General features: G+C 41.9%; 1 protein-coding gene across 1 annotated transcript; it reads right to left on the bottom strand.

Annotated features, from left to right (window-relative positions):
• Window positions 1–630: 630 nt before the first annotated feature.
• Window positions 631–15,712, bottom strand: fhdc1 (FH2 domain containing 1). The gene is made up of 11 exons (XM_069167238.1): window positions 15,205–15,712; window positions 13,902–13,963; window positions 9,724–9,826; window positions 9,494–9,579; window positions 8,760–8,860; window positions 7,186–7,256; window positions 6,534–6,641; window positions 5,973–6,043; window positions 4,592–4,709; window positions 4,249–4,413; window positions 631–3,504 (listed from the first exon to the last, which is right to left on the bottom strand). Exons 1-11 carry the CDS (start codon window positions 15,709–15,711, stop codon window positions 1,309–1,311), a joined length of 3,588 nt encoding a protein of 1,195 aa, XP_069023339.1. The 5' UTR covers window position 15,712; the 3' UTR covers window positions 631–1,308.
• Between the last annotated feature and the right edge of the window lie 3,901 nt (window positions 15,713–19,613).

Here is a 19,613-nt window from a genome sequence, read left to right as displayed (position 1 = left end):
GAGTGGCATTTCTGACTCCATGAATAGGAAACATTGTTACAACATAAGATACCATCTGCAAATCGTTTTTTAAACCGCATGGTTAAAAGTGTCTCTATAAGCGTTAAATGACCCTCTGGGTTCTTCTTCAAACCTCACTGACGATTTATGTGTCAGCAAACTAGATAACCAGCTCTGTGCTCTTGTGACTGTAATTGGAAAATATGCGATTAACAAACTGGAGCTAGGCTGAATTATGACTATTATTGCAGCTGTACCACATTAATAAAGGTGCAGGCCCCGGAGGAAGTAAGAGATGACAACCTTCACAGTAGACAAATTAGATCAGACTGTCAAAATCATCACACGACTGATATTTTCAGTGTTGTTTCAATGCTTGTTTTTCACAGCATAAGCGTTTATCGTGTTTTAGCTTAAATAGGAAACGTTTCCTACGTGCACGTCTGCTCCACGATATTATGGAGGAGTTCTAACACATTTACAAACTACTGACACATACATAAACAAGGTACGAGAAGTACCACAGTTGGTATACACTGGTGTAATATCTGTGAATGTATATATTGTAGTAACATTAATATACCAGGAATTTGTAAAAAAAAAAAAAAAAAAAAAAAAGTGACATTGCAGTTATTAAAAAAATGATCCGGTTTTGTCTACATCTTCATCATGCAGAACCAAAGGAACAGATCTACTATTTTCTGCTGGTACAAGGCCACTGCGATCTTTTTGAGGTATCGAAGCAAAGGAACCGCAAAGCAAACTAAGCGCTGTTAGTCTGCAGGAGGAAGTAGCGAAACTAAAACAACACCATAACAGCAGCAAGATAAGGGACAACAAATCTTGTAACCCTGAATGAAACAGAAACCGAAACTCAGTCTCAAATTGTCAGAGCTAATTAGCAGCATTATATAGTCAGTAGTGTTCGACATCATCACAGACACTAGCACATACAGGACATAAAGAGCTAAGCAGGCAAAAAGGAGTCTGGAAAAACACCAATTTGCCGTTTGTCAGTTTACTTAATGCCCCCCCTTAGAAAAAAAAAAAGGACGTTGTGAGCGATTGAGTTTTCGTATGATAAAACAGGAACATGTGGAGGAGTTCATTGCATCTTGCTCTTTGCAATTAGTAAACCTGATTCAAAGTCAGCTACAGGAGGAACCTTACAAGGTGAGATAGCTCAGGGTTTTCTTGTATTTTGCATGATATGAGAGGATAACTGCACTGCAGATGGCTGAAAAGAGCAAAAACAAAATTTTACACCAAAAAAGGAAAAAAAAAAGTCCGTTCCCATTACGTTTGGTTTTACTTCCAGGTCGGCTTCGTGCTTCTGCTGGACGTCATCAAGTCTCTGGGTGGCATAGACTTTTCGGAAACGCTGCTAGTCTTACGTATAACCTCATGTATCACCGGTGGAAGTGGGGTCTCGCTACGGTGGGCGCTGCGACTGGCCGCCTTCACGCTCTGCACCCGTCGCAAGCTTGTTCCTCGCGGTCGCTCCTCACTGCTGTGAACTGCGGGCGATACTCGAGTCTGCTTCAACGAGGTTTGCCGATTCAGCAGTGAGGGGCTGCGAGATGGGGTGGGGGGGACGGACGGGCCGGACGATAGTCCCAGGTCCTTCTTGGCCCTGGAAGAGAAAGCTACAGTGTTACGGGTGAAGCCGGGGACATCAGAAGCGAGTTTTGCACTTGGCGTGTGTGAGCTGCTGTTCCCAGAGGGAGCGCCGCCCTGGCTCTGAGCTTGTGCCAGGGCGAGGGCTCTCATCGTGGAGCGGCACATCTTCTCCTCGGGCGCAGGTTTGGGTATGTTCCTCAGGGGTTTGGCGCTCGGCTTGTGGATGGTAGCTTTCCTGGGCATCGAATCGCGTGCCCATCTGGAAATACTGCCTGTGAGGCCGCCTCCCCTCTGGGTTTTTGACTCATCGGGGGGCAAACTGGAGTGTCGGGGAGGTCTTGTTGCCTTCTCGCTCCTCCCCGTCGCTGGCGTGCTCTGGTCACGGAGAGGTCGCCGTGTCTCTCCACTCTCGCGCACCGCGGGGCTGTCTGCTCGCACGCCGTTCCCCGTCCTGGTGAGCTTGCCGATGGGCACAACTTTCCGCATCCCCTGTGTCTCGGCGTTGGTCAGCGTTCGCACACCACGGCCTCCGCTGGTCTTGGTTGCTTTGTTAGCTTTGCTCTTTGTGTGGACTTGTTTTTTATTATTCCTCTGTGCAACTTTTTCCGCAGCCTGTTTTCCTTCAGCGGTGTCACAGCTCTCCGTGTCCCACTCTTCTGTGGTAGCGGACGGAGTCATGGACGCCGTGTCCATCGATTTGGGCGCCGAGAGCTCATTGGTTGAAACAGACTGGTCGTTGGTAGACATGGACTCCAAATTAGAGGACAGGGAGCTTGGATCTTGCTGGCTCTCCTGATCTTTGCTGAGGTCGGTCGATTTAAAAAGAAGTCCTTCTTTTGTTAGAGACAAACTTTCACCCTCAGAGTAATCCAAGGTGACAGAGCAGTCTGTTTCTGTGCAGTCTAGTATGTAAAATACTGGCTTCTTATTGGATACAGAGGTATCTAATGGGAGGGTGGTATCGCAGGTTGTTGATGAAACTGTGCTGTAGTCCTCTTCATCTTTCTCTCTCTCAGGAGACAACCCAGCCTGTCTGGGAGGATCTATTTTACCTTCCAATGCTACCTTGGGATCTGCCCCTCTTTCTAAAACTTTATCATGTAGAAGGTTTTCCAGATTGTTAGGAGGTGACAGTCTCTCTTTTTCCAAATCTGACACCACAACATCTCCCTGGTTGACAAAGTGCATGTGATTACTGTTATTGTTTGGACTAGGTAGGTCAAAAGATTGAGGACCTTGAACTAAAGTATGCTTCGCCAAACTAACATTCATGTGGCCAGTAATTGTTGGGTTGGGAAGATGGGCGGCCTTCTGAAAGACACAAAAGGAACGAGGCAGCACACTGCTCTCTGACACAGATGAGTAGTTATTGTTGTCGTTATATGGGTCCTCGTTATCATTTAGCCCAGAGGAGGAAAATCTGGCCAGCGGGCTGATGGGTTCAGTTTCTGCATGCGGTGACGTCGCCGTCTTGTCGCAGCCGAGCTCACGGTTGTCGTCCTGGCCTGAAATCCAGGGTGTCGTCCTCCGCTGGAGAGTCCGGCCCGACCGAGGTAGGCTGTTAAACCTGGAATAGTCAGTCGGATTCCCAGTGCTTCCAAACAGCTCGAGGTATCCCTGAAGTTCCCGGTCAGCTACGGAGGCCACGGTGTGGCGCTGGCGGCGGGCGCTAGCGGAGCGTCCCAGCGGGTTTTGGGGACTCTGAGACCTCTGCTGGAAGAAGTCAAGAAGGCCTTCCTTGGTGAGCATTTCAACGTCGTTCTCGCTGCTGCTGCGACCAAATCCGCCGCTCTGATCTGCGGCCGACCACGCGAAACGCTTCTCCTCCAGTTCTTGCAGACGACGCTGCCTGGCGGCTTCTTTCAGCTCGCGGTCCGTGTTGTCCTGATAAGACACAGAAAAGGTCGTCAATTTTAGAGAGTCCAACACACATCACGGGTAACATCTGCTCCAAAGAAATCCTCTCAAGCATCTTTTTACCTCTAAATTCGCTCAACTTAATGGATATTTCCAAGTTACTTCAACACGTGGTCATCATGAGAACTTCACCACAAGTAACACAGAGTGCACAACTTGCTTCACTCCAATACTTTTAACTTAATAAACCAAAAATACTTTGTCTCTTGTGATCTATTTCCTACTTCCAGTTTTCCTGGAATGACCCGGTTTCAAAAATTCAGTGTATCCAAGATTTGATGGTCAGCTCATCCATTGGCTGCAAGGGACCACTGGTCTGACCTCTGGTATATGTGAAGTTGTTCATGTGGCAAAATATCTGATTTTGTAACAGCAACATCAAAACAAGATGTAAACAAGCCAACAATGTAGTCGGTATTTTAAAGACTTAGGGCCTGATTTACTAAGAGCTCAAATAAAGGGTACTAAATTGCGTGTTTATTCCAGAAGTTTGCACATTTATTTTGCACCTGTTTTGTGGGAGAGTAATTGCACCATTGATATCAAGTGCAAATAGCTGTATTTAAATGAGGGGTTTGCATGTTTTAAACGACGTGCGTTTAAACATTTGCACATTTTGGACATCTCTGACTACAGTGTTATTATTACACACAGGAAAGATTGACAAAACTGGAAATAAGATCACAGTTGTAATAACCCAGAATGACAGACCTTGACTGCTTTATTGAACTTGTTGCAGAAATCTTGAAAGATCCGGAAGCACTCATCCAGCTTGAAGGTGTCCTTGTCTTCGCAAAAGAAATCGATGAGAGCGTTGCCCTCTTTACGCAGATCCAGCCTGCGTCTCTTCAAGTCCTGAAGTGTCAGTGCTGAACTCTGAGACATCAAACACACATGCACATTATTTATTTATACCGTGTTACCCACTTTTACAGAAGTTGTTATCTATAGCGCTCGAGTCAGCAGCTTCAGACATGGACAGTGGCAGGGTTCCAACTTTCTGTGCACGTGTCAGTGTATATAATGTATTGCATAACTAAAGCTGTTGCTTCACCTGCAGGAAGGGCTCCAGCTGCTGCAGCAGCTCCTGGTCTACTTGAACCTTGTCCTCCAGGGATTTGATTCGGACGTATAAAGAGGAAAACTCCGCCTCAATGTTTTCCACTGAAATTCTACGTGAAAACAGCAAAACGATCAGAAGAATAATTTGATTACATGTAAACTAACAACCCTGCTGACTGCAAAATGTCCTCATAATACTGCTTAACATGACAATACTTGACAACATTTTGCTGAATGCTCTGCCACACTGTTAAACATGAAGACGGGACCGCTGTGAGAGATGCACACTGCATCCTGAGGGAGGGAAGGAGGGAAGGAGGGAGGAGTAATGTTGGCTCTGTGGTGCAGGAGCTGCTCTAACACCACACAGGGATGACCTTGTGAAGCTGAGCCTGACAGTCGCCGGAGTCGCACTGTGGTGTGAACATGACTCTCAAAGTACTGCGCTTAAGTGAAATGTCAGCTTGAGTAATGAGGCTGGACTTGGTTGTATCAATGAAAAGATAACACCTGCACACTCACTCCAATTTTTTTTTATCTAAACCTTGTATTTCCAGTAAGCTAGAGTTCAGATCAGTGGCAGGACATGCTTCGACAAGTGTTAAACAAAACCCCACACTCCCTTTTAGGAAGGTCTTGGCTCTACAGCATGGTACCATGTCAAACTGCAAGACACACATCAGTCCACGAGACGATACTGTGTCAGGGTCACGTTTTGCATCGTCCAGGCATGAAAAATACACGCACATATGACGAGGGTCAAAGAAATAGTAATGTGACAAAGTCATGTGATGAAGAACAAAGAGTGATAAAGTCCAAGTATGAAGGTAGTTTGGGGGCGGTTGGATACAGTGTACTGTTTGTTGGGACATTACAAATTAGTCTGACTTAGTTGGTTTAGTGTGAGCATTAACGTCCAGTATTCTCTCTTCTTTTAGTAGTATTTGGTATCTATTAAGACCTGATAGAAATCCCTATTTCAGCTGCTAAAGGTTTCAATATATGTTCACCGGCTAGTTGCTATCTTTGTGTGTCTCCCCTCCGGTTCTTGGCTGTTGGTGTACAGTGGGTATTATTGAGCTTCTTTGGAGAGAACAATGCCATAAGAGCATTAGGAACCAATGAAATAAAGCCAGAAAAGCGAAACAAAGACCTGGCTTAAAGATGCTGAAAAGCCTTCTGTAGGTTTGACCCCATATCAACAGTATGTCGTTCATGTGGTTTAAATGACATGTATACATGTGATCTGTGTAAAATTTGACCGCTTCTTTTAAAAACTACAAAATGTAACAATCTTGACAGCAAAGGTGAGAATGAAGTTTAACTCTTAAAAGGCAATAATTGTATTGTCACAACTTTTTTTCTCTGTTTACCTGGCTGCTCTCTGGACATCCTGAACTTTCTCCGGGAACTTGAGCAGCTTCTCGTCCTTTTTCTTTGCCTCCTGTGTGGAGAGTCACATTATACAATTTACATCTCAATGTCTGGTAATTTACAAAGTGAAGTGGAATGATTGCCGTGTTAAAGGACTAATCTTTGTTTGGTTATGTAACTGCCTCGCCAGCCACTCTTGGCTCTTTTCTGCTTCCTGTCACCATCTGCTGTCCACCTGCCCCTCTGTAATCTCAGTGTTTTCTTAAGCCCCACTGCTGTGAAAGATGTACATAAAATGTATTCTCTTTTACTGGGAAATAACAATCTATTGTTCCATATTGTACTACTAGAGTTTTGCCAGGTTAAACTATGGAAATAAGGACAGACCAGCAACTGAATGAAGCTTTCAATATTAAATGTTACAATGAAACTTTATCATATATGGGTGGATGTAACTCTTCTTTTTTTTCTGAAGCAGTGAAATGTGACTGTGTTGTATTACATTACATAAGAAACAAACGTTGGTGTGCATCGGACTGCAAAAATACATCTTCACTAACCATGGCCACAAAATGCAGCAGGTTCATCCCCGGCTTGTTGGCCTTGGTGTCGGCCAATGAGAGGAGGGATGACAGCTTGAAGCCCACAGCATTTCCCGCGTAGCCGCCCTGAGAACAGAGGCACATTTTACAGACACATTTTTTTTTTTATCTTACAGAAACGTAGCGAGATGTTAAAGGATAAGGCTGGTGATATTTCATTATTCTGTTTGACACAGCTTATTCCTCTGTAGTATATATGTCAGGTGATGTCCAAAAAGCATTGGCCAAAATTTGAATAATATTTTGGGAAAAATATTCTTTCTTTTACATTCTTATATCAGTGGTTTGATACCAAAACATTTGTCTGTACGGACCCAGAGTTAACCATCATTAACAAATGCATCCATTTACTTTAGTTTGGGTAACAGTTACCACAGTGCTCAGCTGTTTAAGGAAACTACTCTGTCTTAGAAACTAAACAATGGACTGTATTTTTGAAGCGTATGATGCATGAGTAGGAATGAATCGGGTTACAGACTGCTGAGAGCTGAGAAATTGGAAAGTATTCAGAAACATTTGTCCAGTATTTGGTGACAAATAAGACCTCAGGCACACAGGACAGTATTGTTAATGTTACAGTATGTGAACATATATCCTTTACGGCTCTTACAGCGTTCATGATGTTTCCCGCTTGCAACACCAGATGAAGGATGGCATGAAGCTCCTCACAGCTCATCAGCTCTATAGGAAGAGATCAATGGAAACTCAATTAGAAACTCCAGAGCAGAGCAGATCAGAGCGGCTCATTACACACTATTTCGTTTTCATGTAACACTACCATACAGGAAATCTATCAGCAGTAAAAATGTGTCCATTCCAGATTCATCAGTCGTTAAGTGAAATTTGTCAAGAATAACAGTTGGGATAAAAGTTTGAATTAAATGGTGTCAGAAAAGTTCCACCTAATTGTCCCATTCAGTGCTTAACTGACTGCCCTGCAATGCAGTGAAAAGGTCACGGTGCTGTAGAGGAGGGTTTAAAGTGAAATCCAATACAGCACAATGAGGCAGGAAAGTGTGACTCAGCAAAAATGATACAGTGGCTCAATTTATGGTTGAAGAATAAGTTTTTTTATTCCGTTCAGAAAAACCCACAGTATATAATATGTTTGGGGATACGTATAAAGGTGTGCATTGTCTGTGTGAGAAACAATACGTGTTCTTTAATTGTAATTTACAAATTCAGAAGCCTGTGCTAGCAGAGTGGCTCTCAGTTTGTCCAGACTTAATCTTCAAATACTTTCACACATTCCTGTTTCAAGTAAGATGTCGTGTAATAACTTTGTGGAACCGCCGGACTTTTCACGTAGTTCTACCATAAGGCCACTAAGCCCCACACTTTTGGTTTATAACTCCTGAAAAACAAACAACATTCCCATCAGCCTCAGCAGTGCTTTGTGTTGACTGCTAATGATCTAATTAGCGTGGTAAACTGACATGGTAAAACATTAGGATTGCAATTGTGAGAATGTTAGCATTTAGCTCAAAGCACTGCTGTGCAGAAGTGCAGGCTCGTGGGAGCGGCTCGCATGGCTGGAGACTATTTTGGGTTGTATCTAACACTCAGCACAAAGCATCACCAAGCTAAGTTTCTCTGCTAGTTTCAACCAACACAGTTGTCATTGTCTATTTGCACTCAAGATTATCGAGTTTTAAACTCGCAAAAGGGGATTTGGACATGCCCTAATGCACTTGCACCATGTGCTTAACACTGTAATCGGATTGTTTAAAAAAATAAAAAATAAAATAAAATAAAAAGCCTTTAGTCTTGTTAGGTTATGTTTAGTGTAAACTCTACATTAATCCAAAAAAAGTTCTCGTCTTCTCAGTTGAAAGCTCACATTAGGCTGAGCAAATGCACCGTAACTGTCAAGAGAAATTAAACATAAACGGTGCCAATTTTTCCAATCGTTTATAGTAAATTATGTCATTCAAAATGCATCCTTTTGATTTAAAAAAAAAAAAAAAGAAGAAGAAAAGGTACAAACATGACACAGCCTTCTCTTTCCATCCTCTGTCCACGTTGCTGTATCTCAGGTGACACGATTCTACTTTTTGTTCACCACTGCTAACAGCTCATATTTCTGGGTCACCTGTCTGTGTGTGTGTGTGTGTGTGTGTGTGTGTGTGCGTGTGTGTGTGTGTGTGTGTGTGTGAGAAGGCAGTAGAGCCAGTGTGTTATTACCTTTAGTGGCGACACGGACGACATCGATCTCATGGCCCATCAGAGCACAGCAAGGGATGAACTCTTCGCGGAGGACAATGGCCTCGATCCGGACCTCGAACCTGTCAAGAGACGGCGCAGAGACGACTTAAATCTGATGGAAGAGGGTTGACTCTCGTGTTTAACAGGGTGAAACCTATTTTGAAAATGGCCGGAGCCAAAGCTAGTGCAGATAGACTTAACATGTTGATATCTTACTATAGGCATTTTAGTATCTTCAAATACTCATTTAAAAATGTTCTCAAACCATTTAATTACAGGATTTAGTACAAACAACTGACTTTTGTTTGCTTTATGTCAATGAACACGTGCTGTGTTTCCCTAATAACCCCTTCCAAGGATGCATCCCCTTAATCACACCAGTTTAATGTGGTCACACTCAGTGAAGTTGCAGGAAGTTGATTAGTCACTTCCAGAAAGTATTAAAACAGGCTTTTAGTGGAATGAACTGATACTAATATGTTCAACTCTCTATAGTTGCAGATGGACCCTTTTAGCATCGACAGGAATGCAGATGATGAATGATGCACATTTCCTAGAGATGACAAATGTGCACTTTACCTACTAATGATTGAATACAAACAACACTTCTGCTAGATGAAATATATAAGTGAGAGGAGCAGCATAAGTTCATTGGAAAGTCCCCAAGTCTTTATCTTCCAACACTACGTACATCACCATTGAAATCAACGTACCGTGGCACCTGGATCAAGAGGTACATAAAGGAGTCAACCAGTGTCAGCTTGTCTGGGTCTCCTTTAAATGCCTGTAGTTTCTTAATCTGCGGCGTAAATAAAGAGAAAGAAGAAGCTCAGCAGGACCTGTTGTTTTTAATCCACATAAACGTCTTTTATCATCAGCTCTTTGGTTGAAAAGCTTCATCCCATTCATACTTTTTTTAAAAGGCAACCAGACAAACACAGACCTCCTCTGAATCGGGAAGGAGCTTCAGCAGGTCTTTGAGCAGCTCTGCTCCGTAAGTCTTTCCTTCTCCTATTCGTATGTCGTCAACAATGGAGCGGTTGGACCTGAAAGACAGATGATTTTGATCAAGTTCAAAGATAAATGGCACAGGTGCTCTCTTTTAATGGGCCCTCTGTTTACCAAGGCACCACATCCAACTGTTCCCGAGACAGTTAGGTGTCCCTGTCTGACCTGGTGTCATTAACAGGCAAAAAACCCAAACATACTGACAATGAAGATGTAATGAGCAACACAAATAAAATGGATATCATACTCTGCAGTTTATAGAAATATATTTTAAAGATGATTTCTCCAGTTTATATATTTGATGTTGTAAACTGACTGGAACAATTTAAAACTGTCTCCAGAGCTGAATATGAAAAAAAAAAAAAAAAAAATCATCATGCATTCTCAGTCATGGCTTCTATTGAAACTGATTCATGATATTTCCAGGTCTGTAGTGCTGCAACTCTATATCTGATTACATCACTGCTATTATAAAACCAGACTATTAGAGACAACCTTCACAGACAATATCAAGTAAGTTGACACTTTACAATATGATGCAAGCCAGTACAGTAGCTCTGTGATGAATACCAACTTTTACAGGACTCTTTACATTCAGGTTTTGTTGAGACTGTATCAAACACATGTTTATTCAACTCACGAGGCTGCAGCTTCTAGTATTAGATCACATTTTTCTTCAGATGTTGTTGCTGTGTCATGGTTTACCCGAGCATAGCATGAGAAAAGAGCTCTGTGCTGTATGTGATTATTTTTTTTTATTCATCCTGCATTTTTTACATTACATTTAGCTGACGCTTTTATCCAAAGCGACTTACAACACACCGATGGTACACCATTGGGAGCAACTTAGGGTTCAGTGTATTGCTCAAGGACACTTAGGCATGTGGACAGGAAGAGCTGGGGATCGAGCCACCAACCTTCTGATTAGTCTGCAACCCACTCTACCGTCTGAGCCACGGCCTCCATTTTCAAATTATCTTGCTGAAAAATGATATGGTTGTTGAAGAAAAATTAAAGCAGCAGAGTTCAAAATCCTGGTAGAAGGCGTGGAAGAGCTTATACTAAGAAAGACCATTTATGATGTTTCTTTCCATTAATTTTTTCATAGACAATATTCAGTCATTTACAGATGGAGCACTTCAAATGCTTATACAGGCATTAATTCTCCTGGTTCATTCATCAGTTTTGAAACTTCAGACAACTGTAACCTGAATCTTCAGCCCCACTCGTCCTTATGGAGCGTTATTGTGAGTGCCAGCTCATTGTTCATCAATCTGCTCTGCAACCTTTACTGTTTTTTTCACTCTCACTGCTCTCATAGTGTCATTTTCAGCTGCACACACAATTAGAGAGTCACTGGTGAACACAGTGGAGCAGCTGAAGAGCCTGACATTTCCCTCAGGATTTGGTGGAGACCAAAAACAGAGCGAAAAGGAGGGTGACTATTTCTTCAAATCAACATACAAAATGATAACATGTCGTGTTCCCAGCTTGTTTCTGGCGCCCCAAAGTAGCTAAATAACATAATTCATTGCAGGTTCAAATCAGTTCTTTCTCCATCATAATGGCCTGTTCAAAAGTGGATGGGGGAACAGTTTGATGACTTTTGCCAGCTGAGAAAGACACATCTGGAGGAGCTACATTAGTGGCAAACTGTAGTGGCAAACCACCAGTGAACATGTTTGCCATTAACGGCAAACTCATTACCAGAAGATTACTAGAAGTTTGCAATTAGTGGCAAACCACTGGTGAACATGTTTGCCAGTGGTGGCAAACTTCTCATTATTGCCAGAATGTTTCTAAAAGTTTGCCATTAGTGGCCAACATCAGCCAACTTGTGGCAATTTTTTTTTGGCAAAGTAATATATTTGTGGCAATCCACCACAATTTTGCTGCAAATTTGCCACAAATATCTTTCTTTTGTAAGGGTGGGCACCATTACATTTACTTTTCAGAGAATCTGGATTCACACCCGTTTTTTCATTCCTTTTTCTCCTCCCTCCTCAAGTTCAGTATATTTTTTCTATTTTTGTAACACAATATGAGCAAACCTTTAGATTTTGGGTCAGTTTTAGGTAAATGTAGCAGCTGTGGTGTTGTTATTTTCTTGATTGCAACAATAAGGGGGAAGTGAGTAAAGCTCTGACTCAAGCTTTTCACTGATGACCTTGTGATATTGATGGCAGCTGAGGTGGATGGGTATTGTAATATTTAGAGCCATTCAACAAACTAAGCATTGAAATATTCAATTCCTGCTGGTTAAACAAACTTCTGTAAGCAGCGGCTCCTCCAATTTTATATAAATTATATTTTGGCCTAATGTTCATTGAATTCTGCACAATTATGTTGTGAAAACAGATTCAAAGCATCTGTAAACCCCTTTAAGGATACAGATAATAAACTGGACAGAAGAATAATGAAGTTACAATGACTAAAACAGCCACAAACAGAATTAAATACTGAAAGTGATGATGTCACTGCCCATACTTAGCCAGAGGACAAAATGTCTCACAGTCAAATATCATTAAAATACAGTGGGGAGCAATGCAAATAAGCACTCATGCAAACACACACACCGAACACACTTTTGGCGCTCTGCTCCGGACAACTTACGTACAACGATGCTGATTCTAGTGCAACACACCTTGAGATTTCCAGAGCCAATTAATTCTAAACAGTGGAGCTCTAAGAAAATCTATTAGAGGGACTGACACAGATTTTGACCCCAATCTCCCTCAGTTATATTAGTTTTAATAGATGTCCCTCAGTCAGGCACTAAAACACAAACTGAAACTGAGAATATTTTCGTGAGAGCATGTTATTTCAGGATCAGTGTTTGTTTACTAATCACAGAGAAATATTTGGAAAGAGGGTCAGGATATTCCTCTCCTCAATACATGAGCATTTAGCTTTTCAGCTCACAACACATTATGTAAGCTCACTACATGCTCCTTATGTAGCTTAATGTTCTGGACTTTAAGACCCCGACATCTCTACAGCACAACAACGCTGAGTTTATAACACTGTGTCTGAGTGGAGAAAACATAAGGAGCACAGATGATTTCACAAAGGGAACAGAGAGGTTCTCCAATATTGGGTGACCTCCACAGTCACAAGAGCTCAGTTCAGTTGAACAACTAATTGGATATTTTGGACCAAAACTCAAACTAGCAGCATTTAACATGCCTCAGAATAACAAAATCCATCGGTTTCTATGCAAGACCACACAGCAGAGTTGTCTTTAATGGGAACTTTAACAGCGGTAAATGGGAAGAAATTTGTCATTTTAATTCAGAACAGCATGTTTCAGTGATCAGACAGGCGGGTAAAAAATGTGTCATGATTTATTGCTAGTCAACCCTTAAAACCCAATTGATGCAAATTGGATCCAAATTCGTTTCCCTTCTTCTCAGTTGAATTGGACAGCGAGTACTCGTCAGAGAGATGCAGCACATATCCTATGAAACTACACAATTTGAGCTTTCCAACAATGTCAGTGCCTCATGACATTCATGACATTTATTTTCCGTTGGACATTAAGAACACATTTTTTTCAAATTGCTGAGTCATACAGTGTCTCAGAACCATGGTTCAGATATCGCCAGATCCGCGAAAACTCCTCTACACAATTATAAAAAGATATCTCTACTGACAATATTATATGGTGAAATACATGTAAAAACACATAAATCGCATATGATTTTTTTCCCCCTTGATATAAAGGCTAATATAAAAAAGTAGCATAGACTGTCCTGGGAAAAAAAGATATATCATGAATGGTTAGCCCCTTTGTTGATCAACTTTTGAACCTCAATCTAAAGGTAGTGAAATTACCCTGAAAACCACAGAGGGTTCAAAGGGTTAATGAATGTTACCCAATGACTAAACAATCAGTAAACAATCAGTGATTAAAACAATCAAATAAAGGGATAACAAGACTTTTTGGACTCCAGGAACTCCCGTATGTAATGAAGGTGCTCTGAAAGCTCATCTTGGAAAAATGACACGCTAAGATACTTAAAGTGTTTGTTATTTTTCTTTAATTTGTCACCCATCTGTGCACGTTTATGTGCCTCTGGGATTTTTCCCTCAGATAGAAGGAGGAAGACTTACTTCTTAAACTGTTTGAGGAAAATGCCCACGTTCATCCCCCTCTTTGAGTCAAGGATGCTGATCTGAAAAAAAGGAGAAAGACAACAGGATTGACACACGAGTTTGTTGAACAAACACAGTGAAACACACTGTTATACCCACACTCTTCTTAAAGCAGCACTCCTGATTGTTGTTGCTTGTCTTACCAACCCCCCCCCTCTCCCGCCCCAAACAGGACACTGAAATTCCCCCAAGCCACACGTGTGGTTCACTCCTTCTTCATTAACAAAGGCTTGCGCTGCCTTCTCTGAACAGGTGACTGTACAGTACGTACATTTTTAAAAAGGCTCCCTCACAAGACCTAATTACAGCTTTTAAATGGCAATTAGATACTTCTGTTGTTTGAGCTAAAGACAGAGATCACAGGTGAGGCGAAGTTAGAAAGAAACCAGGTAATTAAGTTAACCTCCGCATACACAAAGATATCCTGTCTACAATAAAGAGCTGTAATCGATTTAACCAATCAATTTATGATAATTAATTGAAGTTGTTTATCAAAGTGCTTTGGAACTAAGAAATTAGCAGTTTCAGCTTCTCAAATATTAGCGAGTACTTTGTTTCACTGTTTTACAACATTGTTAAATGAATGCCTCGTATTTTGAATTGTTTATTGACACAAATACGCAGTTTTAAAGATTAAGTTTTCAAAAATAAATTTGTGAAATAAACTAGTATCTTTTAAAAAATGATTTTGTGGCTATGACACAAATGTCGATAAAGTGCAGGACAATGCGATTCATGGTAATATGTACTAAACGAGGACGAGCTGCTAGACGGTTTTGAGAGATAAGCTTGTGTGTGCAGAGACTGTGGCTTTATCCGAGTCTCCCGAAGGAGCGTTTTAGTAACAACTCTTCCCCACAAACCGCTCAGGTTTTGAGTCACTTCAAAGTGGCAGTTCTTCACTGCTGTGAGTCTCCCTGCGCCTCACGCAGGTATTGCTTTACAGTCCACATGTTTCTTTCCAGGAGTACACAATGACGCAAGCATGCTTTTGTTCTGTTTATGAACACAAGTAATTTTATTTATTTATTTATTTTTTATAAAGAAAAACTGTTACTTGGCACCATTACCTGACTTGTCCCTGCAGGGATGTGTTGATATAGAAGCAGCAGGACAGAGTTATGTACTGTGGCTTTGTGCTTAAGATTCTGGTACTGTCTAATCTCCTCAGTGTTGTGTTATGTCGAGAACTCTGAACTTAACCTTCATCTTCCTCCTTAACTGTCTGTGTCAGTCTTACCGTCTCACGACGACCACTCACCTCATCCTTGCTGCTCTCCTTAAAGGAGCGGGCTCGAGATAAATGAGCTGAGGTTCCAGTTCTTGGCGTTGACCCTCGTACGCCCGTCAGCGCCTCCTCCTGCTGCCCGAATAGCTCCTCCACAGAGCGAACGTCGATCTGGTACTGCTGCTGCCGCACCGCCAGCGTCCAGATGTTCGGCTTTCCGCGCACCTTCTCCTCCGGGATCGGCTTCCAGAAGAAACTGCGCACGCGGCGCTTTTTCCTCGCGTTGTGGCTGGTGAACGTGGTCGCCAGGGGCGGAGGGGGCGGGGGTGCCCCTGGAGGTGGGGGCGGCAGGGGAGGAGGAGGTGGGGCTTCATGCTGGGTGCTGTCGGGGGTGTCACCGAGGGAAGGCAAGGTGGAGTGGGTGTGTCCAGACATAGAGGAGGGGTCCGAGGTAGTGATGGAGGAAGCGGCGCAGCTGCTGCCCTCGCTGCTGCAGCTCTCTGGCTCATTGGTTGTGGATGGACAACTCATAACAAGCATCACAAGGATTAACAGTCAGCATACGAGCTCTATGCTGCAGGACTAGAGTACACAAACTTCACGAGTCTGATCAGTATCTCCTCTTCTTCGAAAGTGATTTCCAGAGAACTAATTTGTTCTTTTTTTAGGTGCATCAGTTCACTCTGCTGCAGTGTGCGTCCTCTCACTGCTGGAGGTAGGCGGGTGTCCCTTCATCTAGTCACAATGAAGGGAGTGTGTCCTTTGATTCTGTCCATCTCCATCACTCAGCTGGTCATCCATTGCGCTGAGAAAGGCCTTTGAAGGTTACCTCCCCGGGGAAGAGGGCGCGGGGTGACGTCGGCCATGGGGCTACAAGGGCAACAAAAACAACATAGGACAGGATTATACAGAGGTAGTCATGCATGTTGTCATGGACAAGCTGGAATTAGGGAAAATTAAGGGGTGCGGCAGATCAAAAGAGAAGGGGTACCTAGTCAAAGGGGCTCACAGTGAACGAAATGGCAAATCCTATTTTTTTTTCTGCTATTGAAGGGCTTTGAAGTCAGGCTGTGGGCTGGATAATGGCTGGAGACATTATACACACAGCTTAGCTTCTTTTACACAGTTTGGTATAATTTTTTAAACAGTTTTCATGTAGCGGGCCACAAACAAAAAGATGACTGATGTAACTGCAGATTAAGACCAAAATGTCATACACACAAAAAGTCACATTTAATCATGTTATGTGTTGTGTATTGTTCTCTGGTGGTTTTGCATTAGACACACACTGGACCTCTAAGTGACTGTTAAGGTAATATGTCAAATAAATAAGTACCATTTACATAATTTGTCTTTATCTGTAATTGAATTAATTGTAGAGACTATAAAGGCTAATTACTAAAATTGAATTATCAGAGGAACACAAACTGGAAAAACAGCCGCCAGTCCCTCATGTATTCAGATCAGCATCATCTGTTGCCATAGTGAAGAGCCTGTCACATAGCAACACCATTAACAACAGAAAAAACTTGAGATTGAAAAAAAATTACGTCATATCACTTTGTCAGCGCAAATTCAACCAAAGCAACTGAAAAATTAAACTTGGCCAGGCCTCAAATTTAGTACTTTTGTAGAAAGACTTCAAAACTCAGCTGATTGCTCACTCCTTTCTTTTTACATACATCTTTTTAAATGTTACTACAGTATGTGCTGAACAGGACATTCTGCAGATGAAAAATAAACTCCTCACTGTGTAACAGAAACACTGATTTTGACTAACCTCAAACATCAATGTGTTATGTCTGTGCAGAAATGTCCTGTTAACTTTTTGGCTGACGTATAGACAGAGACTGATGTATCTCCAATGAGTGAGAATCAGATAATACACCTTTTGTCTCTGTTACGTATCTGTCAAGAAACACAGATTACTGGTCACTGGGAAAATTTAGGATCAATTTAAATCGCCCTATTTATCATTTAAAAGAAGTATTTAACATTTAACAAACAGTTTATAACACATTATGTAGCTTCCCGTAGCTGTAAAGCCATTTTAAATTCTTATAAAAGTATAATATTTGTCAACAGTAATAATGATTTTTTTTATTTTTTATTATTACACTGTCATCCATTATTATATTGTCATGGATTATCCTGTGGACGTCCACTTTACAGGAGTAATTAGAGTTAAATATATCAATAAACAACTACCAGTACATTACAGTGTGTTATAAACAATGTATTAAATGCCTATATAGTGCATATTATTGCTAAAGAGGGACTTTAGCAAAAATGTGGTGTTGTTTGTTTTACTCACGAACACTTAGAAAATGTGTCTCATTGGACAAGCCTGTCACAAACACCTCCATGTTTTTAAAAGACAAGTTAAAGAACACCGTGTTCAGTGGATCTGGAAAACCAGTAGGAAAGTCAGCCTTTGAGTCTCCCCCCTCTCGACTGTATCACCGGCTGCACCGGAGCTCTCAGTTGGAGGGAAACTGGTTGTGTTTCAGGAGAAGACATCACTCACTGCTGTAGTTGACATGGCTACAGTGACCTGATACCTCTCTGATTTATCTACCTTCTATTCATTTCTTTGTTTATACAGAGGCATGGTGGTGATAGTACGTCGCTTTCAGCCCCTTAAAAGAGAAGAATTTGGCTTCCAGAGAAATAATCAGATTCAAGATTACATAATTCAGATAACAGCTGTAATAATAAATATTTGGCATTAAACACCGTCCGAGTGGCCACTTTCTGGTGATTTCCTGAATCAACTCTTTGCCTCTTACACAAGTTTACCATTTTACAGTTTTCCCGCTGGGTTGCAGCGTCGTCCAATTGATACCCACAGCTTATTACTAATTGATAAAGCAGACGTCACTAATGGCCTCATGTTGCCAACATCAGCCTGCACGCTTAGCTGTCCTGTCCTCAGAGCTGGACTGCACTGTCACTCATGATTAATTCATGAGACTGAGAACATCTGACCTCACACCGAGTCATCGCTTTCTGCGCTGCAAAGACATGGCCACTCCGGCAGATTTTTATGGAGGAAACTCAGGAGCAAAATCAGTTAAACTGTCTGCCGCCTCCCGTGTCTCTTTAGTATCTCTTTATACTGTTCATCCAAGCTGCTTTAAAAGGAGTGCTGAGCTGCTTTAAAAGAGTTAAATGAGAAGATCAATAGCACTCATGTCTGCTTGTGAAATATGAAGCTCCAGCGGGTCAGCGCCGATAGATGCTGCAAACCAAATAACTGTATAAAAACTCAAAATGTATCATATTTCACAAGAAACTAAAATCACAGTGAGAGCCTGAAGCTCATAACTGTATTTTACCGTCCATTTACAGGTTGACAAGTTATCAGAAGTGAGCTCAGACTCCAGGCCAGCATTTATATTAAAGGCTTCAGGACACACTGTGCATCTTGGTGTCAGGTGAAACAGTTTAAAAAAAAAAAGAAGAGTTTTAAGAGGCTGTGAGCAACAGTATTAGCTGTAAATGGATCATTACTTGCAGATCCAGGGTCAGTCCTCAGTAATACATTACTTTAGGAATAGAAGCTGTTTCTGTCCGTTTCATGTCTTTATGCTCTGCTACCTGAGCATTGCCAGTTGCAGCATACAGAGTGGTATCAATCAAACTCTGTGAGAAAGCCAATGAATGTATTTCCTTAAGTTCCAAAACCATTCTTTTAAACTGAGCCTAAACCTTCCTGTCAGCACTGTTAATGTGCACAGCCTCAAGGTACAGCAATCCTGCCTTTCTAAAGTCATAAACTAAGACTTAGTGATTGATTTGTGGTATATCCCATTCATTTAAATATATTTCACACTCAAGGGACGACAACCAACCAACAGCAAGGCGCTAACCGACATCATTTGTCAAACATGATTTACAGAGGAGGAAACACACCTGTGAGTAATACTACACGGAGAAGCCCTGAGGGAAAGAAAGCAGAGAGACAGTTTCCACACATCTGCCTGCTGCCATCAATGAACACAGAGCTTCATCTAAAGGTCCACCTGTCGCCCGCCCCGAGGCAATCCCACCCCTATCAGTCTTCATTATAGGGATAGGGATCACCACACCCTCTGTGATCTGAGGTAGGGGTCCTTACTGTCTCACGACGAGCCAGGTCAAAATTTCAGTCAATCTAATAGGATCTGAGTAGAGTCCTTCTCCGTTTGCATGGGTCTCACACTAATCTTTCAATGTTCTCGAGTAACCAATCAATCATTTGGTCTTTAGTCTCAGCAAACTGTGATTTTCAAATGTCTCGTTCTGTCCAACAACCAACAGTCCAAAACTCAAGGATATCTGGTTTACTATCATAGTAAAATAATGACATTTAAAAAGGTAAACAAATGAACTCTTGTCAATTTTGTTTAAAGAGGGAATATCTGTTGTTTGGGGTACCATTTAAAGAGGAGAAGATGAAA

This window comes from Embiotoca jacksoni, unplaced genomic scaffold (genome assembly GCF_022577435.1).
Source record: "Embiotoca jacksoni isolate LCO1_2020_lvr unplaced genomic scaffold, fEmbJac1.0.p SCAF_4, whole genome shotgun sequence".
Classification (NCBI taxonomy): Eukaryota; Metazoa; Chordata; class Actinopteri; family Embiotocidae; genus Embiotoca; species Embiotoca jacksoni.
This window is presented reverse-complemented; position numbering and strand designations above follow the sequence as displayed.